This window comes from Chroicocephalus ridibundus, chromosome 5 (genome assembly GCF_963924245.1).
Source record: "Chroicocephalus ridibundus chromosome 5, bChrRid1.1, whole genome shotgun sequence".
Lineage (NCBI taxonomy): Eukaryota > Metazoa > Chordata > Aves > Charadriiformes > Laridae > Chroicocephalus > Chroicocephalus ridibundus.
Window position 1 is genome coordinate 26,032,827 of NC_086288.1, and position 26,596 is coordinate 26,059,422.

Genomic DNA, 26,596 nt, shown 5'->3' on the forward strand with positions numbered 1-26,596 from the left:
CTATTACAAACACTGAGATACAGCCACAGCGGAGGTACTTGCGCTCCTGCATGCGTCGCCGCTTTTGGAAATTCCACCCGTGCGCTTGCCTTTCTCCAGCAGCTTTGAGAGTCCCACCTGGGCTTCTCCCTTCAGAGCAGCAGCAGCTCGGCACTCTGTGTCACCACCACAGCTGCTGCCTCTCTTCCCAGCTACACAAGAAGTGCAAGCCTGCTTTCCTTGCATTTTCAGGAGCAGTATGTCAAGGTCACCAAGAAGAGAGGAAGAATGTTGTTCTGATGTCTGCAGTTTAGAAAGGACATTGAAGGCTGGAGTGCAGAAATGAGGGACAAAAATGATTTTGTTTTTTTCTTTAGAGGTGGTAGAAGACAGTGACTATAGTATGTAAATATTTGTGGAGAAAAGATAATGGGTCGTAAAGGCTTTCTTAGCAAAAAGCACCCAGGGACTGAGCACCTTAGACAGTGTCTAACAACACATACTATTGTTAGTGTTTGGGGGATGGCCAGGTGATGGTTTCTTCATCTCTGGGATGTTTTTAGATGGAGGCTGGATGCTTTTTCCGGAGGATTTGCTGTTATAAATAAAAGGCAGTCTTTGGGCTTAATACAGGAATAACTGAATGAAATTTAATCCCCCGTGATAAGTTTTGTTTAAGAAGATTGAAGGAATGGTGTAGCAATACTGAGAAATATAAAGACTTTTTTTTGAGGGAAGGAAACAAACAATTTCTTCTCTGGGGTTTCATGGTTCACGGAAGCCCAAGAATTGATGGGCTTCAATGCCGCAAAGTGCACATAAAGAAAAATGTTTCACTTGTCAGAACTGTGAAATACTGGGGAAAAAATGTCTGTGGAAGTTGCAGTAATAATCTAGATGTCTTTTTTCCCTTGAGAAAGTGGGATGAACTGGATGACCTCTTAAGTTTCTCCCAGCCTTTTCTCTGAGAGCTTGGAGCTGTCAATTTTATCTTCAACTTCTTGAATCTTATTCTGGTTATCTTTTATCCCTGCTCAGCCAAAGTCTCTGGACTCCATTTAATGCATCTGTTTAATGCCTTCACATCCAAACACAAATGATATTCTACTTATAATTTCAAGAAAAAAGTTACAACCCACCATCTTCTTTTTAGGTCCTCCAGGGAAAAGAGGTAAGCGGGGCAGAAGAGGAGAGACTGGTAAGTTTTCTATTTCGTAAGATCCATTATTATTTGATGTCTGTGTTTTTCTGAGGATGCGTACCCAGCATGCCTTCATTTTTAGTTTTATTGCTTGTGTGCTCTGGGAGAGACTTCCGAAACTTCTCTAGTAAAAATGTGTGACCCTTGGCATATGCCTGGTGGCCTTCCAGATAGTTTCCTAGTCTTGGTCATCATTAATTTGTAGGCACACTTCATAATGCTTGACATGGTACCATTGGTAATTGCCAAACCGTTTTGGTGTCTTCTCACACATGCGCAAGTTAGAGTAACTCCATGTAAGTCAGTAGTTGGAGTACTATAAGTCAGTGTTGCGTCAGGCACCCTTGGTTTGAGACAAACAATTTTATAAGGAAATAAAGAAGGAAATAAAATTACTTGCGTTAAGAATGTCGGTACTCAGGGCAATAATGTGATAAGTAGATTACTCTGTGTGGGAGAAATTGTTGTTTACGAGAAATGAGTAGCAATTAGGTTCTTACAGAAATAAGAAAAACATTTGTTGGTTCGTTACCCTGTACCAGGGAGGTTGCTGTTGAGAGAATCCCGCTGTTGGTGTGGAGCTTGAAATTTCATTTGAGACAATGTTATGAGATGCTGAGCACCTCTTCCTGCCGACATTCGCGGGAACTGGAGCTGTTGATTACCTTGTGGGACTGAGTCTTTCATAAAGGTGAACTTTCTGGAGGCGATGCGAGAGAAAATGAGCATTTCTAGTTGCCTTGGCTGTCTCGTCTCATCTGCCAGTCAGGAAAATCTTCCAATCGACTTGACCTCTGTAAATCTTATGTAGCCTCTCCTATCTCTGTAAACGATCATTTATCTGGCTCTTAAAAATTATTTCCATGTTTTCCTCCATCACAAAACTGAAGCCGAGCCCTGCCAACGGTTAATATAAATCACCTTGGTGTTTCCATTCGGTGCTGGATTAGTATATACTTCAGGGAAAAATGCTATGGTACACAAGGAAATTCTGTAGTTGAAGATTGTCTTACAAATGATCCTGGAAATTACTTTGCAGGACACCTGTCAATTCCTTTTACATCTCAAATAAACACATATTAAACTATTAACAAAGGAAATTGATCTCTCTCATTTAAAAACAGACCTGCACCTTAAAATGCTGTTTAAGAATGTTTACCAGGATAAAGAAATTGCCTTAGTTACTGGACAATAAAATTTCATTGTTAAAAACCAAAAGGCTGTCAATATTAAAAGCAATCTCAAAGTACAGCTGCTGCTGTTTTATACTCCTTTTGCACTTCACTTTATTCAGAAATTAGAGAGAGGCATAAAAGCTTAATGAAATGCCATTGATTTGGGAGCTGCAGCTGCTCAACTTAATAAGACTGAAATAGTAGATTTGATTTGTGGCCTTTTGATAATGTTTCCAAGATCTGCTATACAAAAGTCTTTGAGTCTAAATAATTGAAAAAATGTGCAAATATCACTTCACGAAGTGTGACATTTTAATAGGGAGCATTTTATATGTGTGCCTTGAGAAAGGAAGGTGATGAAAAGAAAGTTCAGCGCTGTCAGGTGGCCACTGAAACCTCCCCTCACAGGCAAAGTTGGAAGGCTGGAAGATGCCAGTGCACGTATGTCTTGACGAGACGCCAAGGTTAAATGCCAAGGGTACTTTGTGCAATCTTGCAGCCAAGCTGTGGTCAAATGCCAACTGCGTGGCTGGCTGAAACTGGTGATGTGGTTACATACGCTTTATGTGGAGTCTGAGAAAATGAAGTGTAGCCCATGGTGGGTATGTTTGGACTGGCGTGAAATTGCATGGAAATGGATGGAGAAGCAACTCGCATAAATAAGATTGCATGAGTGTAATTGGAGAATTGGTAAGGTGCACTTGCATGCGTTTAGCCATTAGTCATATTTAAAAGATGCAAAGCACAACCAAAGCTAAAAAGTACTTGAATGGGAAAATCTGTACAGTGAATTAGCAGTGTTGCTCACTTACAATCCTGAGGCCTCGCGTGTGGCTTCGTACATATGTGTCTTTCTTTAATAACTTCATAAGCTTATATATTCTTTTTTTCTCTCTCTTTTTTTTTTTACCCTCTTTCCCTCTCCCCTGCCCCACAGGACCTCCTGTAAGTACAATGATACATTGTTGGTTCTTCCAGAATCAGGGAGAAATCTGTTAAATCCTGTTAAATTATCACCATGATAAAATGATCATGTATCATCAAGAGGGAGTTTTGGTATTTATGCTTTTACAGTATAAACGCTCACTGATTGTCTTGGAGCTGAATAACTTAATCAGAAAGTTCCTTAAGAAAAAAGCCTCTAAAACAATAAAGCTTTATACTCGGCACTCCAGATAGCAGTTTGGATCACAATTCCACGTAAGTATGTTATGTTTGTTTTCCTTAAGACTTGATAACAGATACTGTACTGCACTGTAAAAATGTGTGCGTATGCTAGCTTAAGTCCAGACTCGGTCACTGCCTTTATCTGGGTAATAACTTCCCCTGACGTTATCACAAACTCTTGGGGTACAGGCTCCTTGTTCTTTGGAGGTGTACAGGCTGTCCAGCTCATTGCAGTGTAACTGGTACTGAAGCCAGTAAGTGCTCGTGTAAAATGAATATTCAATAATACTATTCAGTTTAGTAAATGGGTTGTATCTTATGCTACTCCTGTTTTGTAATAAAACAGTTTTTCTCTTCTGGGGTTTTATGTTTATTTTGGGTTTTGGTTGGGGTTTTTTGCTTGTTTGGTGGTTGGGGTTTTTTTTTCCTTTGTTGTATGTTCCTGGGGTAGGTCAAAAGAACGGGACTAAACACATATATCTCAAACATCTGTGTTTGTCATGCCATCCATGTGCACCATATGGTGTAAAAGTGTGACCATTAAAACAGTATTTCTCTTACAGTGTTTGCAGACTTGTAACTATTTTTTTTTCTTTGATAGATACAGTATTTCCACAATATTTTCAGGACCAGATTATCTGTCTATTGTATGCTACATGCATATTTGAGAATAGTGAATTAACACGTTGAATTTCTGCTGTGATGTAATGATTTTGCTGTAAACCATATATACTGAGCAGTGATACTATTTATCCTTGAAAGGTTCGGACCATGTGCTCAGCAGTTCATAGCGGCAAATTCATTTAACAAGCCATCAATGAAAAGCCAGGCTTAATGCATAATGGTGCTGTTTATTTGAAAGGAACACTGGCTTCCCCAATTTCTTTTGCAGTCTTCCCATGAAACACAAAGCACAACCATAAATCATAATACAAGTGATTTTCCTGGAGCAAGACAACATGGCAAGAGTTCACTATGTGCCTCGTTATGAATGTCTTTGAGTTCAGCTCCCTACTGTTTTAGTATACGTCCATTGAAGGCAAAAGAAAAAAAAAAGTCAAGTCTAGATTGTGGCAATATTAACACAAATCTTAAATAGCTCCCAAGACTGAATATTTTTAAGAACTATCGGACATAAAATTCCAAGTTTCATATTCAAAACTTACAAGATTTCGTCTTGCTGGCAGGCAGTAAGGGTTTAAGTTGCTACAAGGCATTAAAAAAATGTAATTTCTCTTCTTAATTCACTTTTTTGTTTCCATAGACAGTCTGGCTAGGGGCAACTATTGTGAACTCAATTAGTATTTTCACCTGGGAGACTGTGGTAATCAGTTTTATTTAAAATAGCAAATATTTCTGTATCCCACATAGCACTGCATGGAATTAGGTGTATGTTGTGGTTTCAAAGGCTACTGCAGTGCTCTGTTTATTTTCCTTGTACATGACTACTGAGTGTCACATGTGATAACAGTCAAAGGCTGGGGCTTTCAATTTTTTTTTTTTTTATGATCTGTTACGACATTCTCAAATTTCTTCTTTGGCACCTACGTTCTAGCAGTAGCCTACGTATCTGATACTTTGCTGCCTAGGCTCCGAAACTTTTTTTTCATTTAACCACATATTGCCCCTCAGTCTACGTGTGTAGTGCTCTTCATAAAAAAAGGAATTCCAGTAAGCATACGAAGTAGCCAGTAGCCTTTTAATTAGAATGTTTATTTAAGTTAAAACATAAAAGTTCCGTCGCCAAAGCCTCGTTTCTTCATTGTGTAGTACCTATTTTATATTCGTTGGTTTGTAATATCATCACATATACAAAAATAATAAATAAGCAAATTATAATTTGCCAGTAATGTACTCTGCATGTTTGTTATGTCATATGTCATGACTGTGTTGTTAATGTGTGTCATACCATTTCATCTCATTCAACCAGGGTCTACCAGGGCGAAATGGCTATCCGGTAACTCATCATATGTTTATGATAGCTTATATTACTCTAAAATCATGTTGCTGTATTTTGGTTTTGCTTTATTACTGTCAAAAAGATCTTTTTTTCTGTTTCTCAGCTACCTAAAAAATGTAGGACTTGAAAAAAAAAAAAAAAAGACAAAAAAACACTTGAAGTTTTTAAAAGAACTTGAATGTTTACAATGCGTAAATGCAATACACTTATTGTTTGACATCGTACATATTTTGTGTTGATCTACTTCATTCTTACATAAAGAATGATTTTTTTTTTTTTTTACTCTAATTTAAAAAAATTCTCTAGTGGGATACTGCATCTCACTTTTCCATATTAGAAAGCTGTAGAGTTGCCATATGGAATCTCTAAGGCCTTTCTTTTAACTGTGTCCTGTTTCTCTTGACTGCTCCATCCAATGCAACCAAGTAAAATGCTCTTACAGAGGTTCTAGCAGTTGGCTGCATTATCTATCATGGAGTAATTTTCTGATAATATATTTTTTTTCCCTGTCAGTTTAATTACTATCTTTAGGATTTATTGCTTGAAAAAAAATAATATATGAAATAATGCATCTTTCTAAAATCCATTAAGAATATATTTCTTTCAAGTAGTCAGGCAAGCTGACTGCAGTGTCCCATTCAAGGAAAGAAGTACATGCCTAGTGTCATGTGTGGATTAGGAACCAAGTGACAAAATGTGTTAGTGGATGCATTTCAGAGATGGTACATGTGCAGAACATAGTGACTGTTAAAGGATGATAATGATCTTACTTTGAGCACTTGATAGCATAGCATGGAGGGCCCTCCCATACTGATTTACCTATGTATTTCATATAAAGATGCCTAATTTTTCAGTGAATTTTAAAAATGTTTCTCTTACTAGATACAAATTGCACCTGCAGGTACAGAACAATTTCACAGAATCACAGAATCTCAGAATGGTTTGTGTTGGAAAGGACCTTTATAGATCATCTAGTTCCCACCCCGCTGCCATGGGCATGGACACCTTCTACTAGACCAGGCTGTTCAAAGCCCCATCCAGCCTGACCTTGAACACTTCCAGGGATGGGGCAGCCAAAACTTCTCTGGGCAACTTGTTCCAGTGCTTCATCACCCTCAGAATAAAAAATTTCTTCCTTATGTCCAATCTAAACCTATCCTCTTTTAGTTTAAAATCATTGCCCTTGTCCTGTCGCTACAGGCCTTGGTAAAAAGAAAAAAAAAAAAATCTCCGTTTTTCTTATAAGCACCCTTTATATATTGTAAAGCCGCAATAAGGTCTTCCCAGAGCCTTCTCTTCTCCAGGCAGAATAGCCCCAACTCTCTCAGCCTGCCTTCGCAGGAGAGGTGCTCCAGCCCTCTGATCGTTTCTGTGGCCCTCTTCTGGACATGCTATAGCAGGTTCCGTCTTGTGCTGTGGGCCCCAGAGCTGGACACAGTACTCCAGGTGGGGTCTCATGAGAGCAGAGTAGAGGGGCAGAATCACCTTCCATGCTTCTTTTGATGCAGCCCATTTCAGTATTTTTTTTCTGGGCATCTTCTGTAGTTGCAGAGTTTACTGAGAAACGTTACCAATGAAACATCATCCAATGCCTGTCTTTACTATTATGAATAGTTGAAAGTCAGCTGGTGAGGAATAAATCGTCGGTATCAAGAAATCTGCTTGGATATACTGAAACCATTCTCAGGTTTCAGAGTACACACTCCCATTTCACTTATAGTGCTTAATCTGTGTAGGTGAGTGCACAAGTGTGCGGAAGAGAAGACGGAGTGAAAAGCTTGCTAAAAACCCTTTTTTGGTCATCACCCAGCTGTGAGGTCTGTATATGAAGATTGGGATTTAGAAGAAGAGAGACCCACAGTGACAACAAACCAGCCCTTAGGCTCTTAGGTCGCTAATTCCATGGAAATTAAGTATCTTTGGTATTCCTCATTCTAGTTAATGACCTTAACGCACAAGGTAAAGCTTATGTTGTGCAAAGCACAAAAGCCTCACAGATTTAACTTCTTGGCCTAACATGTAAGTTGAGAAAATGAGTGAATGTATTAGTGATGGACTCATGCATATTTTGAAGGCTCCACAGGGACAGTTTAAAAATACAATTTTCTTCAGAGCAATTTTCTTGAAGAGATTTGTTATGGGATCTGAAGACAATAAAGGTTCTTGGAAGCCATGCGGTTGAAATTGCTGGGTCTTATAGTGGCATTATTATGGGCAGAATTTAGTCTGAATGCATTTCTGTGCATGCGCAGGCAAATGTGTGCCTTCAGTAGTGCTTAGCACTGATTGAACACTTCTTCCTGTTTGACTGGAAATAGAATTTGGCTTTGGTTCTTGAAAGTTGTCACTTGGCTGGCTGTTTTGACCTCTTCAATTTCAGCCATATCCTCCTGCTTTGAATGGGAAATATGTAACAGCAAGTGCAATGCCCATTAAAAGTACTTATACAGCCCTGTAGAGCTCTATGAAAAGGCTATTAGTGTTTAAATTTATTTCTCTAGAGTCCTATTTAACTCCTGTAGAAACGTTATTGCTTTAATCTTTATTGGATTTTATAAGATATTCTGTGAGGATAGTGAGGTATATCTGCCACATATAACCTAAAAAAGCTGGCTGCTCAGTACGCCAAAACGCAGCATTGAGATCTCACAAAAGCTAGTGGCTGTTTCCTCCAAGACTTAATTTTTCATGGTCTGTGTTCATTCTAATTTTAAAGGTACCTAAAGAAAGAATAATAACATTAAAAGGAATTACAGTGAGAAACCTAAGTTCCTGGGAAGATATGGTATCAAAAGTCAAGAAAATAAGCTGGAATTACTGCTAATAAGTAACACAGTTATTAAGGGGTTTATAAGACCATGATTAATTGGTTATTATGTAAGGCGCTATGAATACTATAAAAATGTACAATGGTACAACTCTTTTATCCTCATTAAGAGCTTTGTATAACAGAGAGTGACCAAATTCAGAGTTGTAACTCTTCCAACTTCAGTTTACAATTGAAATAGGCTATCACATCTTCTTAAATAGATGAGAACAGAGTGCACAAACCTTGGAGAAAGAGAACATAGGCAGTTGTTGCAGGCACAGGCATTTGTATGACACCGTCATTTGAGAAATAATGCTAGAACTTGGAAAAAAAAACAACAAAAAACCCTCAAAAAAATCAACCCAGCAGCTTGTGAATGCAGTGAAGGGGCCAAACTATGTGATGCTCTGCAGGGGAAAAAGAATCTTATAAGCTGGTTGAATGGATAGAATTTACTTACTGTTTTCTGTTGAAAAACTGAATCAGACTGAAAAAATTTCTCCCACTCCTTCTCCCAAGTTGGGGTACAGATCAATCTCAATATGCTTGAAGTTATTTCATCTATGGTGGTAAAGCTGGGCTATCTTCAGCATAAAGTGTCAGAATATGAAGAAGCCCATATAGTATGTTTCATAAAAGAGGGTATTGGGGAAATTTCTCCTACATCTTTCCATGATGTCATTCTGCAGACCACCTGGTGTGTTTACAAGATCTTTAGGGCTGTGGAGGGTTATGGCTGCGCCGAAGGATGACGTGCCTGGTATAAAATCCCATTTCTCCTAACATCCTTGTTTCATCTTCAAGAAATGTAGACGGATTCCTCTCTTGCAGAAAAGGGTGTGTCTAAATTGGAGATTGTTCTATTGCAACTGTAAAATATCATCACTTGCTCAAAACTGAAATGTAGATCTTTGCATTTTCACTTTTGCATACCTGTTATTTTATTTAGAATTTTTCTAACTCTTGAAAGAGAAATGGTGAGGATAACAAACTGACAAAGCTTAGGACTACAGGAGGAGAATTTAAATTATTCTTTAGTCTGTTTTAATTCCTTCTATCTTAGAAAATGTCTTTACCATCACACTTTTGATTTTTGCATCCGTAAAAATGTGTCCCCAGTATACCATAAGACAAGCTGATATCCAGATTTGTAAAGAATTTCAGGTTGCTGTTAGAAGGCTCTGATTCCCCCTCCCCCCCCCTTTCTGTTCCTGTGTTACTAAAGGCAAAGAGAATTCCAGGTAGAACAGAGCAGGGCTGTGAGCAGTTTGAGTTTGAAGAAATAGGCCTGGTTTGGAAGAATATGAAAACTACTGTTGTGAGAAATTAAAAATAGGCATTTTGTTGTCCTGCTGTGTTGCTTTGTCTTTGACAATGCTTCGTATTTCATTCTTTGCTGGGTCTCCAGTTAGAGATTGGGGCTGTGTAGGCAAACGTGTATTAAGAAGCAGCGTAGCACGGACCCCTCCCTCTTCCTTCCTCCCTCCTTCCTTTCGTATCATGAAACTCAGGTGTAATTATATGGGGTAAATTTCCTGTGCAGTTTGGAAAGAGCATCTTTGTGTAGGGCAAAGCATTGAGCTTTGTTCTGCGCAGCAACAAGGCAAGGCTGTGTTTAAGAGCTCTTTTGGATTCGCCTCCATTAAGTAACCATGAAATCTGGCTCTTCTTCCACCTGTTTGTTTTTAAGAAGCATGAAGAACTTGCAAAACCAAACAGAAGTACTCTTGTGGGTACTTGGGGCAAGCATTCAGTATCAGCAATAACTTCTCACAAGGTACTGTATATTCTTAGGTATATCACGTATGTGTTGTCTGTTTAAAAATGAGAAAACCCATTGCCATTGGGAGTCAGCAGCAGGAGGCTTAGCTGCATGAGAAGATTACCCTGGAGGTTTTCTTCCTCTTGTCTCTGCCTCCGGTTCTGTGCACATCACTGGAGAGCACAAGTCTCAGAGGATGTTTCTCATCCATGCATGAGGACCAATATTTCACGAGAGCTGCCAAGGACTGGAAGTATGAGCTGTGTGTATGACGTTTCAGTAATTTGGCTATGACCGAGTTTTGGAACTGACCTTGTTTCTGGGAGAGTTTTCTTAGGAGATTCTAGGCCATCTACAGAGTTAGGGGAGTACCAGTTTGATTTTGGAGGTATTTTATATATTCTTTAAAACTAAGTGACATAAATTAATTTTTAACGGAAGAAAGGAAATACAATTGAGGCATAAAGTTTTCTCATTAGGGTGGCCTGTGGGATGTCTGCTTTTCCAGTTTATGTCTTCTCTGTCAGTGTTGCTAAAAAAATAATAAAAGAATTGCTTGGCAAGACTTATTTTCTCCCATTTAACAGATCTGATGTGAAAGTCTACCAAAAGAAGGGGTAGGTGTCGGCTGGGCTTTTTGTGTCAGTTCAGATGTATCTAGCAGTCTTTATTCTGTTGTTATTTTTTAGTGTAAATAATACATATAGTATGTAAAATTAACCCCACCCAATTGCAAGTTTTTCAGCTTCAGATACTATGGCAGCTCAGTTGCTGTAAAACAAAGATAATTGGAATAATTGGAAGAGAAGAAATGACCAAAGATTGAGAGCATTTCATCTGTGATTAAGCACAGCCTGTGGCAGTATTAAGCACTTCTGCAACAGCTGTGGTATTTCCAGTAGCTGGTCAGGTCTCCTCTTTTTCGCAGGTTGTAGTAAAATATAAACGTCTAAGCTCAAAGAGCGGTTATGTCAGTTCCTGACCTTACCCTGAAGATTTGGCTTGGTGAGCCTGTAGAAGTTTCCTATTCTACAGCATTTATTTCTCTCAACAGGTGTCTTCACAGACCACCTTTTATTTTTGGCATTTGACCAACATAACATCTTAAACATATACCAGCAAAACTCGCAATAAATTTCAGGTTTGGTAGTGAAGCATTGATAACTATTTCAGATTTTAACTTTTTTTTATTATTATTATTTTTAAATACATAGAAAATTCAAAACATCTGGAATCTCAAAAGCTTCTTTGTACTGTGATCTTAGTATGTGTTTTCTCAGTTCTATATACTTTATCCTTATTTTTAGTCCTGGCAGAGGTGATTGGCTTGGAAGACATGAGGTTTTCAGTTGATCCATACGCCTCAAACTTCTTGCTTGTTCTCAGGGAGCAGAGGGAATCCTCTGCTTTCCTCAAAGAGATACAGTTGGTCAGCTGTCCATCTCAAAAGATTACTGGATTTAAAGATTTCTTTATTCATAACCATGTACTCCTTGCCCATTGTTCCATAAAGTTGACAGCTGATGCCAGTGCTTTAGATTCAGCAGAAAATGAGTTGACTAGTTAGGATGAGTCATCATCCTTAAATTAAGATCTTAGAACCTTTTTTTCTTATTTCACATAACCACTTTCCGTTAATACATTCACCACAGCAAATGGGAACTCCAAATAGTCTTACCATGGTTCACCAAAACTCTGCATACAAGCCATTTATTAGTGAGTCTTCCAAGAACATGCTTCAGCTCACATGAAGTGTAATACTAGTCCGTCACAGCCAGTCCCTAGACTTCGTTGTGTGCTGCACACGAGTGCTACAGTGCTGGCACAGAACTTATAACAAGAGCCGGGCTTCTCTATGATAGTCAGGCCAGCAACGGCAGGAGTAAGAGCGGGGGAGATAATGGCATTTAGTTCCACTCTTGCACGTGAAGCTAAGCCAGCTTTCTACAGCTGTAGGCAAAGGATGCTTTCGGTCTTTTCCATGGATACATCCATCAAGTCCAGCACTCAATGGTAGCTATAGCTGCTGGAATTGATCACTCTAAGCGATGGATACCAGTATGACCTTCTTCAAGCCATACCCGTGTTATGTCACCTGAGCCTTGAACAAAGGTCAACCAGAGGCGGGTCACTTGCTTAAGTATGAACTTTGCCTTGATATCAAACCACAGACATGGTCCTAATTGCGATTTTAAACTGCAGTATCAAGAAGTGCATTCTGGCAATGAATATTTGGATACATAAGAGATAAAGTCCACTCTGTAAAACAGTGAGTTACACCTTTATTGCTTGCAGTTGTTGCCATCCTGTAGAACTGGTTAATAGGCCTATAGTGGCAAGTCGTGTTGAATTGTTTGTTGCCAGAAAACTCCAATGGCACCTCAGAAATCTTCCTAACAGTCACAACACAGTGAATTGGAATTTATCAATAATACAATACCAGAATCCACAACAGTTACACGGTTCCCAAATACATGCTTTAGTTTCAACAGGCTTAACACACGCTTGGTATCTGTTTAAACAGGCTTACCACACACTTGGCGGTAAGCAGGTTAACTAAGTAATATTTCTGTGCCATGAGAACCAGAGGAAGGCTCTAAGAAGGCGGTAATTTTTTAGAAAAATACTGGAGGTAAGGACATACTACTAATAATCAGCAAATAAAATTCCAGTTTTTCTTACAAATTGTGGGAAAGTCTCTTAAATTCACATAGCTGTCTGAGTAATAGCTGTGGCCTGTGTAGCGATGTCAGACACATTAATACCATAATGGTCTTTTTTACCTTCAGATCTATATATAATATATAATACAATTCATCAGTTTAACTTCTTTCTATGCTGATTTTTTTACAGTGATTGAAGGTAATCACAAAAGTTGTCTTGAACAGAAAAGTTTGAGACCTCTTAAGCTTACAGTTGCTCTATTAATTTGTCACAGATGATAATTGAAGCCACACATCAGAACATGTTTATTAGCTTCTTATAAGCCAGTTTTCATTTTGAATGAACCATGGGCTGAATGCTTTCATCTGTTACATTCATGTAATGCTGAGTGCATAAATACGAGAAGGCAGTGTTTATTCCTGCAGCTCCCTGGAGGATGCTCGGAGTGCCCCAAGCTATTCCATATCTGTGACTGTGATAGTGAAGTAACAACTGCCTCATCTCAAAAGGCAGCATAAGAAGATATTTCTACCCTTTTCCTCAGTTGCAATTATAAAAAGAAATTGCCACAGATAAGCTAAAGTAGAAACTTCACAAGGTGGCTTAAGAAATTTACTTTTGCTGCAATAAATGCCTGCCTATATAGTATGTTCTGGTTCAAACTCACTAAACCTTCTGAATTATTTTAGTTCAGTTTCTACATAGCATTATAAATAAGGATGTAAAAAACTACTAGTAGAATAATAAAACAAAATTGTAATAAATAACCTCGATATATCATCAGTAATACATGCTTTTGTTACCATATGCCAGACTCTGTTTAAACGAGCAATTTCAGATGCATGGACAGAGAGCTCCTGTATTGCAAAATCCACATCTCTGCAAGGCGTTTTGTAGATGTCGGTGCGTGATGAGAACTGAGCACACAATGCTAGCATATGCGAGGGTGCTGTGGGCTGGCGTGAATCAGTGTAGATTAGACTCACAGCTGACGTCAGTTCAAAAATCATACAATGCCACATATCTGTCAGATAAATACAGGATTATAGCTGATGGTAGATAGAGTAGGCGTCGTTTAAAAATTAATTGTATTTTTTCAGTATTTTCCTCTGCAGATTTAAAAATTACCCTCTTTCATAATAAAGCATGTATAGGTAGAGAAAGGAATTAAGCTTGTTTGTCATTTATTTGACAGTACATGTAAATTTCTGGTCTCTCTAGGCTACTCCACTGAGTTCAGCTTGGCAGGTTAAGCAGGTGGCACGCAGAAAGCTACAGTTACGATTTTCACATTTATGCTTTGGCAGACATAATTAATGCTTGAACTGTGCTGAAGGTCATCCATGCTTGCCTTTCTTAGGGCACGCCACTTGAAATTTCCCAGTCATTTCCTCACAATGCATGATGTAACTCTCCAGTGTAACAGAAATAGCTACTTTGGGGAAAAATGTTGTGTTCCAAATGTTTTCCCAGTATACGCATAGATTCTAGGTGTCATTTCTCAATTTGTGTTTGACATTTGCGCGTGGATGCAGATCGAGTAACCAGTGATAGTTAAAAATGCCTCTTACAATTTGCCTGAACTGTCACTTACTCACAAGAAGTTTTGAGATTCAAAGAAAATGTTAAATCACTTACAGTAGAAATCCCATGTTTAATTACTATTTATATCTGTCACAAATGGGAAGGGAAATCCCAAACCACCCTGTAAGAATTCTTAAGTCATTGATTCCCTTGTCGTAAGAGAGGATTGCAAACATGATGGGTCATTTTCTTTCACACTGGATTTTTCATTTGGACTTAGGATATAGCTGAAAGATATGTAAAACATCGCTGCCCATACAGCTCCCAGATGAATATTCCTATGTGGGAGATTAAGTGCAGTGTTAATCCTTGATGAGGTTCAGGGGTGTAAAATTTCACTGAAGAAACTTGTTCCTAAATGGGTTGTCTAGGTGGTTGGGTTCTGTGGTTTCCAGAAGGTGCAGGGTGGAAGTGTTTTCTCGAAGGCTGTTTGGATGCCTGCTTCACCCTGCAGCCAGCATTCAGTTCCCGTTTATGAGACCGGTGATATGAGGAGGGGAACATCTGGAGCAGGCAGGCACCTGAACCGATTCTTCTTATAAAGCTGATTGAGGAACTTTTTCCCTACGGGGAATCAAAAAGTTCTTTCATGGGCCCCACATTGCTTTGCACCATCCAGTAATTGCACCAGAAATGATTTGGCTGGCTTGTATCAAGGTTCTCAGCTCTATGTTTTTGGGTTTCTTCTTTAATGCCAGAAGTTAGTTGGTAGAACAAAGCCTTAAAGTACTTTTTCTCCACTCCTGGGGATCTTTAGGATGTGTACATTAAATGTGTGTCTTGCCTCTTGCATCACAAGGAAAATAGTTGTTTGGGCTACCGTTGTTTTCGTTTCCTCAGCTACATGTGTGCATATCAAAATCAAGAATAGTTAAAGCAGTTTCTGAAAGCAAACATACTTGTCTTGTAGGAAGGATTTATACAAGCAGTGTGGAATGTCAGTTGGAGATTATTTTCTGTGGCTGTGTAGGATACAGATCATAAATCACCCTCACAAAGTGTGGGTTTTTTTTCCCTTTTTGGCTTAAGGTAAAGCAATTAACATTTATTATTTTTGCTAATATTGAGATCTGTATAGTACTGATAATCTGACAGAGGAACATTGAGTTAAGAATTCTTTTTTGGATTATTTCATACACATTCGTGGTATCTTTTCCTAGTATAAATGAGAAGAATTTAACCGTTTGTCTCACAAAAGGAGCATGATGAAAAGCAACCATGCACATGAGCACTCATCAGTTAAAAAGAATAATAAGTTTTTAATGTAGAAGTTGGTTTCTTGCTGCTACATGATATCCTTATGAAAATAAAGTGCTGTTTACTCCTGCTTGGAAGGCTGGAATTCTTAGCAAGTGAAGTAAAACCAGGAAAAGTGTGGAAATTATAGAGTCACGCTATTGTTTCTTGTAAAGGTTTCTCGTTTTACTGGATCAATTGCAACTAAGATTAGCAAAGGTAAGGGTAGATTCTTCTACTTTTGTTCATGCTGAACTCAGAGAAGCAATTCCCAAAATAAGTACTACTTACTGTGAGAGGGCAAAATGCGTTTGGGACCTATGTGGAGAAGAAATTTGGAGAAAAATTGTGGGTGGTAAGGAAGCTCTGTATTTCTCAGTACTCAGATATTCGGGGAAAAAGTTGTATCACTATACTGGAGCTTAAGGCTTCCATTCAAATTCATATTTTAGTTCAGTAGTATTAGACATGTGTACTGAGTTTTTGGCTTCCAGCAGTTGGAATTATCTTAGTTTGCCCCTTGCAGTTAGTCTCAGAAAGTGATGTTAACAATGGTGCAGTTTTCCGTAAGCGAGAGTGAACGCTGAAAGTGCTGCAAAAGCACCAAGAGTTACATACAGCGGTTCAGTAACTTTTGTCATGCACAACGTAGTATTTGCATTCCTAGTCATTGTGGAAGTGCAAGTCCAGGTCCCCTTTTTTAAGAGGAGTACTCCTCCTGAGTGAGGCTTCTGGTTTTCCTTCAGGTGGTCTGACTGATTAGCCAGACTCTGAAGAGAAAATGACCTCAACGTTTCCACTTCCAGCTGTGTGGATCAATTATCATGATTTTTCTTAATCCACTCAGCATACGATAGGAGATCTCGCATCTTAGGTCTCTGCCCTTAGGGTATGTAAAGTGTAATCTGGTATTGCCATCACATACAAATTGTTTCTCCCTAGATGGAAATGCAAAGAAGCACATTTTTGTTCTTTGTGCTGTCACCAGCTTCTACAAACATCCTTTTGCAATCTTGAAAACCAGTTATGTCAAAAAAGAAGTCATGAAAATGTTTTATTTGGATGTATTCATTTGTGGATCCACAAAACTTAAAAGAATAGTCTAGAGATTTTGAGATTAAATGTACTAAAGAGATTGGTAAATGATTTAGGATTTTAAAAGCTGTTTCACTGAACTGTATTCTAGTTTTGGATTCACTTCTTCAGCTCTGGTGAAATTCAGTTCAACTTGCGTAATTTGACTGAAATTAGAAAACAAGTGCGAGGAGTGTATGAATTTCTGGACTATGGCTCAGAAAGGCACAGGTATGAAATACTCAGATTTGAAGGTTTTCTCGGCTAGGGGGTAGCCCGTGCTCTATGCTGTAAATTGATCTGATTTCAGTAATGTTTTGTGGGTTGAGTTTGCTTGTATCTGTTTGTGCAGCAGTTGTCAAGGAAGAAGGAAAGACTTCTTTCTGACTGTGCAATGAGACACTGGCTCTACTTGGAGTTAAAAGGGGATTTCAGAATCGAAGTAGAAAAATCTCAGAATTTGTTTCTAGATAGACAAGCTTCAAAAAGCAGATGTATGAGTATGGAGAAACTTAGTAGCTTTTCCTAGACAACTTGAGGCACCAATCAATAGGAAGATTTTGTAGAGGTGAGGTTTTTGTTCTGCAATGTAAAAAACCCCTAAAACCAAAAAAAACCCAAACAGCAAAATATCTGCTTCTTTTCACATAAATTTCAAAAATGCATAAATGAAATTTGCCATAAAAGAAAAGGAATTGGCAGAAGTTGTTTGGAAGGCATGCCTGTATATCCTTTCACCTATATATAAAAAAAGAAAGAACTGCAGAAGTAACTTCAAGCAGCATTGCTGCTGAGGCTCTGAATTTAAATGACAAGATTCTTCCAGCATCCTCTCAGTGGCCTCTGTTGAGCCAGTTACAAGCAAACCAAAATTCCCTTTAGACATTCCATCTAGCTGGTGAACATATGGCTCCAGGCTTTCCCCTTCAAGGCTGCTTTATTGTATCGACTCATTCTTGACTGAGTTTCTTTTCTTCCTCCGCTGCCTTTTGCTCCATTTCCTTACCCAGCAGTATAGTTTCTAGGTCCCTCAAATTTTTTGGCAGCCAATATGGTGTTGCATTTACACTCTCAAGCATCTGCTTCCTTCTGATAACACTTTTTTTTTTTTTTTTTTAATGTAAGCCTCAGAATTTTCCCGCTCTTTAACGCCTTTGATGTTTGCTCTTGAGTGAAATACTGAGAAACAGAAAGTTCTTATGTTTTCCCAATAATCTCTTATGAAACTACTGGTACCAATAAAGGTTATCCCATCTCAAACATTATCTCCTATTCAGATGCTATTCATTGTCATCTTCCAAGCAAGAGTTACACCTGGGCTTACAACAAAGAATATGTAGTTTTGCCTCTTGCTCCTCTCCCTCATCTGCCACACTCTTGTGAATGGATCAGCCTTGCTACTTTCAACCTTGTCGTGAACTTCCAAATGTTACAATTCTGGTTGAAATTGCAGTGTCCAGTGTTTTGCTTGAAAGGCCGTTACTGAGGTCTGAGGTCAGTGGGACAGGACATTAAGACAGTAAATGAGGTAGCATTCACATCCCCAGGTTGAATAATGTAACTAGTAAAAGCACAGACTTGCAAATAAAGATGGCATATGCCTGTCTGAGCACTTTATGCTCTTTATAATCTTAGTTATTACATGCTTAATGGTTTTGTTTTCATAGTCACAGTAATAGACGTGTCTCCTGGAAACCATATTTTGGTACTGATCATGGCAAGATTTATGTGAAAATTTTTCTTCAAGGACTGGAAAGAATCCTTTCTTAAAATACAAATTTGTTCATTGTTACAGCCCTTTTTTTGTGTTAATTTGGGTAAATAGAACAGGTGGTGCATCATTAAAAACTGTATGGGGAGACATTTCAGGAAGAAAGAGTGAAGAAAGTTGTAGTGCATCCCTGAATACTGCTTTATTTCCTGGCATGAAATAATCTTTTTAAGTGTGCTTCATGTAAGTTTTCCATAATGACTTATGTTTTTTGAGAATTTACTGTTTCTGAGTCATTTTGGAGGGAACAGAGTTGTATGCAGCACCATCAACTTTTAACGGATGATTTAGGTTATACTGTATTCAAGACAACGGTAGTGTCTTTAAACTAGCTGCATGTATATTTGTGCCTTTTAAATCTGGTGGGTACATGACAGGAGTATCTGAATGGGCTTGCATGTGCAGAATTTTATATTCCAGTATTTGAGCACATATGGCAGTGCATAGCTGAAAGCACCTGCTTTGATGTTGAAGTTTTAACGTGGTGCATCTGCACATTATTTTTTTTCTTCATATGTTATATCCCAGATGGAAATACTGCATTTATGGACTAGGACTAGGTACAAACATTGGCATTTTGGTTATCCTGGAATTGTTCAAACAAAGCTTTCTTTGACCACATGATAGTTGAAAGAGAATTGGGAGTTTTATCTATGTGTTTAGTTATAAGCACTTCAGTAACTTGGCTTTTTTGTTTTGTTCTCTTTTAAACCATTTGTAACTGTTCTCTTCTCCTCTTTTATGTATCCACTCTGATTGATCTTCTTTTTTTGTAAGTCAAAAGGGAAGTATCTCTATGCAGCCGTACCTTTTTCTTCATTCCCTGAGCGCCCCATTCAAAATATGTGCCTCTATAGGAGAATAAAAGGAGCACGATGGTCAGATTCTTCTACCCTAACAGAGCAAAAAAATGATTTATGTACCTGCTCTTGAGTTTTGCTAATCTTCCGAAGCTGAAGGTTCCACTGAGGGAAGGTCAAAAATTGGCCTCTGAAGGTTAGTTCTCTGTGATATTGTGTTGTTTACCAAAAGACTGTATTTTTATTTTTCTTTAATAGACGTCATTCCCCCTGAAAAGAGAAGATTTGTAGAAACCAAAAAAGAGGTTGACTGAAAGAAGTGAAATGGATTTCTTTCATATTCTGTAAAGCCATCAAAAAACAGATAACAAGAATGATTGTTCTTTAGTAGGGCTTCAGTGAGCAAATGGATTCACTTCCACGGTAGCATGAGGAGACAGATTCTTCAAAATTATTCCAGGAGAACAAAAATCTAATTCATCAAAGTCATCATGCCACAGCTGTTACAACAATCTATCTCCTGCTGAATGCTAGCCAGCTAATTTTTGAGAAGTGACATTTTTCACAGTTTATTGTTTTCTCATCAACATGGCACCAACCGCATCAAATATATTCACACAGTGATGTTGGCGTTGATGAATTAGCCATGTGCTTTCTATTTACGGGTACAGGAGTTTCAGTTTCTTCAGGAGAAACAAGAACTTTTAGGTAGAATGTAGGAGATTTCTCTCAGGTCTGTGTGTATGTTCCCCGTGTTTGAGTACTTGTTAAGCTATGCTGGAATTCAGTAGCGTAACGAAGTATTTTTATGGAAACATGTAGTTCTGCAACCCTTCACAACACTATTTTTATGGATGGCTGAAGCATATGGGGGTAAGCACTTTAAGATCACAATTTTAATACAGTTCATTTTTTACAGCAGGCAGTTAGAGTGTGCTGTTTCTCAGCTCACCGCACCATGTATGATTTGCCAAGCTTAGGCAGGTTCGTTTTACAGTTTTCATAGAATCACAGAATGGTTTGGGTTAGAAAGGACCTTTAAAGATCATCTAGTCCAATCCCCCTGCCATGGGCAGGAATATCTTTCACTAGGTTAGGTTCCTCAAAGCCCCATCCAACCTGACTTTTCACCTACCGGTATCCCCCAGTTCTCCACAGGGCTGCTCTCACTTCATCCCCCAGTCGTTATCTTTTTTTGTTTGTTTATTTCTCCTGAAGAAGTATCTGAGTATCAGTTAGGTATATTTCATACTTGGAGTTTTAGTCTGCATAAAGAATGTTAGTCAATGGTAAACAATCCGTCTAAAATGAATGAAAACAAAAAACAGAGTCTGCGTGACTCCATTCTTTACTATAGCTTGAACTATGTTGCTCTTACTCTTTCTGGGGTCAACAGTAGTTCCCCTTTGCAGTAATTTGTCATACAGATATGACTGGACAAATGTTGCAGATGTTGATGGAGATGTATAGGCTACAAGGAGAAAAACAGTGTCTGCCTGGAAATAATCTTCTTGCTAGCGTGATGTATGAAGACAACAAAGGTGCTTCACAGTTTGGGTTTCACAGTCATACTTGACCCATTTTTCCTATGTATTTGTGATGTGTGCAGCGTTGGCCATGATAAATAGAAGAATGTCTAACTACGGTCCTTTAGAAGAGTTCATTCCGACTTAGATCTGCACAGTTCTTTCTCATGGTTTTTTACATATACATTTCAGCAGGAAGAGCAGTCGTAGTGCTCAGATACTCAAAAATGCATCCGCACCACAACAAACTGCCTGTCAGATTTCCTGCATAAACTATAAAAATAAAAAGTATCTTGGCAATTATTTTTCAGCTGTGAAATATACTTTTGAAAAGCTGTGACTATAATTTTTCTTGCATAGAACTCTTTGTACTCCCTTATTGTTACCATATGCGGCGCTTTTTTTGTAGTTCAGCCACTCTCTGACTAGCCAAACTCTGAACAATTTTTCTTACTTCTAGACATAACCAGTGCCTCTTATAATTGCAAAGAAGCTATTAGAGTATGCAGACTGCATGTAGGGCTCCCGGCTAGGAATCTTGTAATCTAGAGTGATGTTGCTCCAAGGAAAAGTTTTGAAGATTGTACCTGGCATTTCTGGTTTATTTTGGAATCTTTGGAACTGTCCCGCATCTTCCATCTTGTTCCATTGTGGATGATTTCCATCATCTAATTTAGGCTAATCTGGACACTAGAGCCGCTTCATGAAATTCATAACTTCAGGTTGCGTGTCCTTTTCTTTCTTCAAAGAAACTAAAAAGTATGAAAAAATGCAAATATTTTCTTTTCTGTAACAAGAACAGCGAAACACGTGTAAGATTCCTGCCAGTTCTGCTTGGCAGCCTACTATTAGCATTGGCTGCATGTTGCTCTGTACTGGAGGCATTACGCTTGACAGGTGGTTTAAAATATAAATTAGAATAACTTCTGATTACCGTTATGCTCATGAGCTGAAGTCTCAGTGCCGAGAGCCTAGTCTAGGCATGATGCAGCTTTTCTGGCTGATGGACCTGTAGTCTGGAGCATTAATCATGGTGCTGCTATTTTTCATTCTCCAAGTTTTATCAGGACCTTGCTTCTGAGTCTCTCCTGTGCTTCCAGGGTATGCTTTGAGATCCTTGTTGGCTTGATAAAGGCAATTTTGTAAGAGTTTTTGATGGGAGAGTTAATACGTGGTTTGCAACCAAATGAGAGATTCCTGGAATCACAGGATGAGGCTATTGAGGAATGAAGAATGCAATTTTTTCTTTTTTTTTCTTTTGTTTTCTTCAGTGAATGTAGTTTTTACACTGAAATAAAAACAGCGGGCTGTATTGAGGAGGGGTGAAGATCAAGCAGCCTAACTGTGTTGTGAATTCTGTTTCTGTGAATTCTGTGAATTGTTATGTAAAACCCCCTTCGTTTAAAACTCTAAATCCCTACCGTGGAGTACATTGATACTTATTTTCCAGTCTCCAGGTGATGATCCATCTAGCTGAGTTTTATGTCTCAGGTAGTAGCTAATACGAACTGCTTGAGGGAAGAATTCAGGAAATTCTGAAATGAACTTCTTTGAAAAGAGCATTGTAGTACTTCATTTGTATTTCTCAGTAATTTTGCTTTTTGGGGTAATGGGGTTTTAGACAGCAGGCTCATCTTTCCTGTACTCTTGTAATTCATTCTTTTCACAGTAAAGTTTTCTCTTGCCCAAATGATCTGGAAATGATTTGGATTATTTGCTTTTTTTCAATAATGTCCCAATTGCTGGCCAGAGAGACTTGCTGCCGGTTGATTTAGTGCACTTTTTTTTTTTCCCAGGCTTGGAACAAGTGACTTCTGTATCTGGGCTGTTCTCTCACACTGCTCTTAACAGCAATCGCTTCCAGTCAGTTCCAGAAAAAGAACCAATAATGTTTCATCAGGAGGAGAAATTTAGCTAGCCGATGAACTTACTATACGCATTACCTACATAAGCTCTAAACCAAAACTTCTCTGAAAAGAAATCTCATCAGACTTGCTAAGAATTATATATTCTTGCTAGGAATACTATATTACATCTAATTAAAGTCAACCTTCATAAACCTGTAATTAACCAAAGGAGAGAGAAAGGCAGGCATGGAGATCCATCATTCCAACGGTATCATGATGAGGAAACCTGACAGTTTTGGGGTTTTTAACTTCTATCGATCTTGAACTAAAATAGGTGATTTGAAAAGGTAATGTGTCATCTTTCACCTCACCTGAACTTCGTGGGGATGTTGAGACAGATTCTCTCCCCCCCCCGCATAGGTATTTTTAAACTCAGTCTGACATGGTACCTGGCATGCAGCTCATACAGCTGCTGTCAAATTAGATTGCTGCTTTCTTCTGAATCTCCTCTTGTATATCTATCGACACAAGAGATTTCAGGCAGCTGCAAGTAACAGTTCAACAAACAAGTTTACTGTAGACTGCTTAGAAATGTGGAATAATTTACTCACATGTTTTAATCAGATAAGAGTTTCTGAATTCTGAAATGCTGCCGTGAAACTCTAAATGGCTATATCTTAAAACTGTCAAATGTGTGATCTAAAAGATTTTTAAAAAAAATGACTGGGGGATACCTTAAAATGAGATTTTTTTTTTCTTCATTTTTTCTTTTTCTGGGTGACAACTGAGTGCCAAATCACACTCTTATTAAAGTCAGTGTGAAAACTCGCTTTTAATTCAGTGTACTACAAACTGAGTCCAGAAAATACTTGTATGCTGGCCAACTTCAGCTATGGCATTGTTATGTCTCACTAGCTTTATTTGTTGGGCCAACACTGGCCATCAGAAATGTTGAAATAACCTTGGCCACTTATTTGTGCCATGAAGTTCCAGTAAATTGAAACGCAATCTAGCATGGTGTTACTGGGGCTCTGGTCAGTTTCCTGTTTTCATGGCTCTGTATTCATGCAGACGTTTCTGTATTAACTTTGTGTGTAAAGGGCATTTTAGACACCTACGGTCTGCATTGGGAGAGAGAATTTTTTCCAAAACGCTTGATTTCACACCGAATAGTCAGGAAAAACAATGAGCCATCAAAGTTTGGGAAATCATTATGCTTTTGGAGATAATAATTGGCCTGTTTGTAATTTAATACACAAACCTAGAATTGGAGTAATTTGCAATGTCAAAAGAATGTGTTTGCAACAAATACATTTCTCTGCATACTTCAAATTAATATAAACCTACCAAAGTTATGCAGTGTTACCAACCTGAACCCAAAACTTCCTTTAGATAGAGGGTGGTCTGCATTTTATAAAGAAGAAATGGTGTCTGGTTTCTATTTATTATGTATCTCCTGGTTCACAACTCAGTCTTCTGAAGAGTATTCCTTAAATGAAAAAGATCACTGAAGGATGAGTGAAGAAGTTAAGAAGATAATCCAAATCTTCCTCTTTTCCTTCCCTCAGAAGATTCTTTTATCACATAGTAGATTTCAACATGTGATATCGTTTCTTATCTTCACTTTTCCCTCAGAATTTTCCGAAGGAACGAATATCGCAGTAAAGCTGCCTAAAGTAATACTGCTGGCTATCTTTTTGATAGGAACACTCTAAAGGTTTCTGATGCATTTGCTTACGTATTCAGTTTCTAACAATAACCCCCAAAATCCTTAAAATATTTAGCTCCAGAGTAACCCATGTGTAAAAAGATACTGCTTAAATGGAAAACAACGGATTTTATGTAGCATTCAAAATTTGACTGAAAATATCTTTCTTTGAGAAATATTATATTTACAGTATTCTTGAGGAGTGGAAGCTACTTTTCACAAAACCAGACCGAAATGGCACTCATATTCCCCTTCCTCCCATGTATTGTCTCTGTCCATATTGGGGTTATTCGATAGGTAGGTAGTGCTAAGTAATAGTTGGGTAGTATTTGGAAAAAAAAAAAAATCTACTGAACAAAGATCTTTACTATTGGGGATCTTGGAAAAAAGTCTACATAATACCGTAACTAAATATCCAATAATAGCATGCACTTTAAAGTGTGAAAACCTAGAAAGGAAATACAGAGTCCTTCCAGAGGAAAAATTTTCAATACCATCTGTAGTATCTACAGTAAGTGAACAAACAGTTAGCGTACGTGTCTGTTGTATAAACCTGCTCATCCCCTTCTCTTTCGTGATGCATTGTCTTGCCTAGTTTTCTAAAATGTTTTATGGGGATTGTGTTATAGAAGACCATGTTTTTGGTACTTCTTGTCAAAAATCACGTGTTAATCTGTAGAAGCAGTTATTTAGAGACCAAAGCAGAGAGTAGTTTGAACGATATAGTGCGCAGCTCTGGAGACAATCAAGTTTAAGTCGAAGATGTACTGTAGTTTGAAGTCTTTCTTTCAAAACAAATGAAAATGGTTTTGAGACTTCCAGTGCAATCATGTAGTGAATTTCTATAAATATTGTCATACACTGGATTTTTCTCAGTGCATTCTGAAGTAGCCTTTTGTACTATTTCAGGCCATCTTTCTCACCCAGCCTGTATCAGTTGCGGAGATTCTGATTGACTCCATTTTTGAAACATGTTTTCTCTCTCTTTCCAACACTAGAAATAAGTAATTGAGGAAAGAAGGAAATTACCATGTTTTGCTGTTGAAAGTTTAGTATTTTTATAATGAAAGAATATTATCCATTTTCACAATAATGGCCTCTTATCTTCAGAGACAGTTTTTTTTTTCTCTGTAGGGCAGTATATCTCAAGCAAATTTCTCTTTCTTCTCCTGTCCTATAAAGCAAATCCCAGAAGACTTTCCCAGACTTCAGACCAAGCAGTCCTGATGCAAAAGGGAATAATGAGGGAAATTCCTATTATTTTCAGTTGTGAGCAGGTGCTTCTCTTCAGCCTACTGTGAATTTCTGATTCTTCTTTACTGAGACTCTTCAAGATGCTACGTATAGTCCTTTAATTCAAGTGCAAGACCTGTGTAGCATGGATAAAGAGCAGCCAAAAAGTTAACAGTAGTTAAAATACCTATCATTATAAGGGAGCACAAATAGAATTTATTTTTTCTATGATAAAGAAACATTCCCTGAAAACAGTGTTTATATGCAAAATACAAGCACTTCTACAACTGCGAGGGCTGTTGTCTGGTCCCTCTAAACCAGCAGTTTGACCCTGCAATGAATTTTCCTTCTTTACAAATACTTGTGTAGTTCTTTTCGTTATTCATTCATCATAAGAATAATTAAATCTTTTGGGCTGAGCTTGCAGCAGACCAAACAGTTAATTTTAGCTGCTGGCCCACACAGCCCTCTGGGGAACTTTATATACTTACCATGACCTTACTGTTGAGTGTTTTAACTGGTAATATCTGTAGTTTGCTTTCTAGAAGTAAATGTATTCATAGGCAAGGTTCAGCTCAGCCTTCGTTTTTGCACCTGCAACATGCTGCGTATGTAAATATTACTAGATAAATATCCTGTAGTACAGTGCTAGAAAAATCTGGGAAAGCTAGTAATTTGCAGACTTGGCTTGGTTTTTGGGGTGTACAGTACCATATTTAGAAATTTGCTAAATAACCCTGAGAAAATGAGTAAGTGCCGTATGTGCGCTGCACATGTGGGATCAAAAGGCACTGAGGAAGCACAGTAATAAAAGCTGTCCTGTTAATGCACTGGGAAGCATTGCTTTCTTTATTGGGTACCAGGGAAGAACTGCCTCAGAGATAACGTTTGAAACATACGGTAGGTCATCCCAACAGTCCCAAACTTTCCCAGGACATCAGCACATAAAAAAGGTAGCAGTCATGCAGATAACCAAGATGCTGGTGACCTGCTGTACACTGTCAGCATGTCATCTACTCGTGATGTGACAGCAAACCACAGTAAGAGCTGGAGGGAAGGAGAGGTAAGAGGGGTTTTGTTCCTGCAAGGCTGCCCAGACA

At 38.3% G+C, this 26,596-nt stretch overlaps 1 protein-coding gene across 1 annotated transcript in view; it reads left to right on the top strand.

Moving 5' to 3' along the window:
- Positions 1–26,596, top strand: part of COL25A1 (collagen type XXV alpha 1 chain) — a 323,508-nt gene that overhangs the window by 161,751 nt on the left and 135,161 nt on the right. Inside the window, exons 3-4 of the mRNA XM_063336217.1 lie at positions 1,133–1,177; positions 3,293–3,300. Of these exons, the coding sequence (XP_063192287.1) occupies positions 1,133–1,177; positions 3,293–3,300 (53 nt within the window). The remainder of the gene's footprint in view (positions 1–1,132; positions 1,178–3,292; positions 3,301–26,596) is intronic.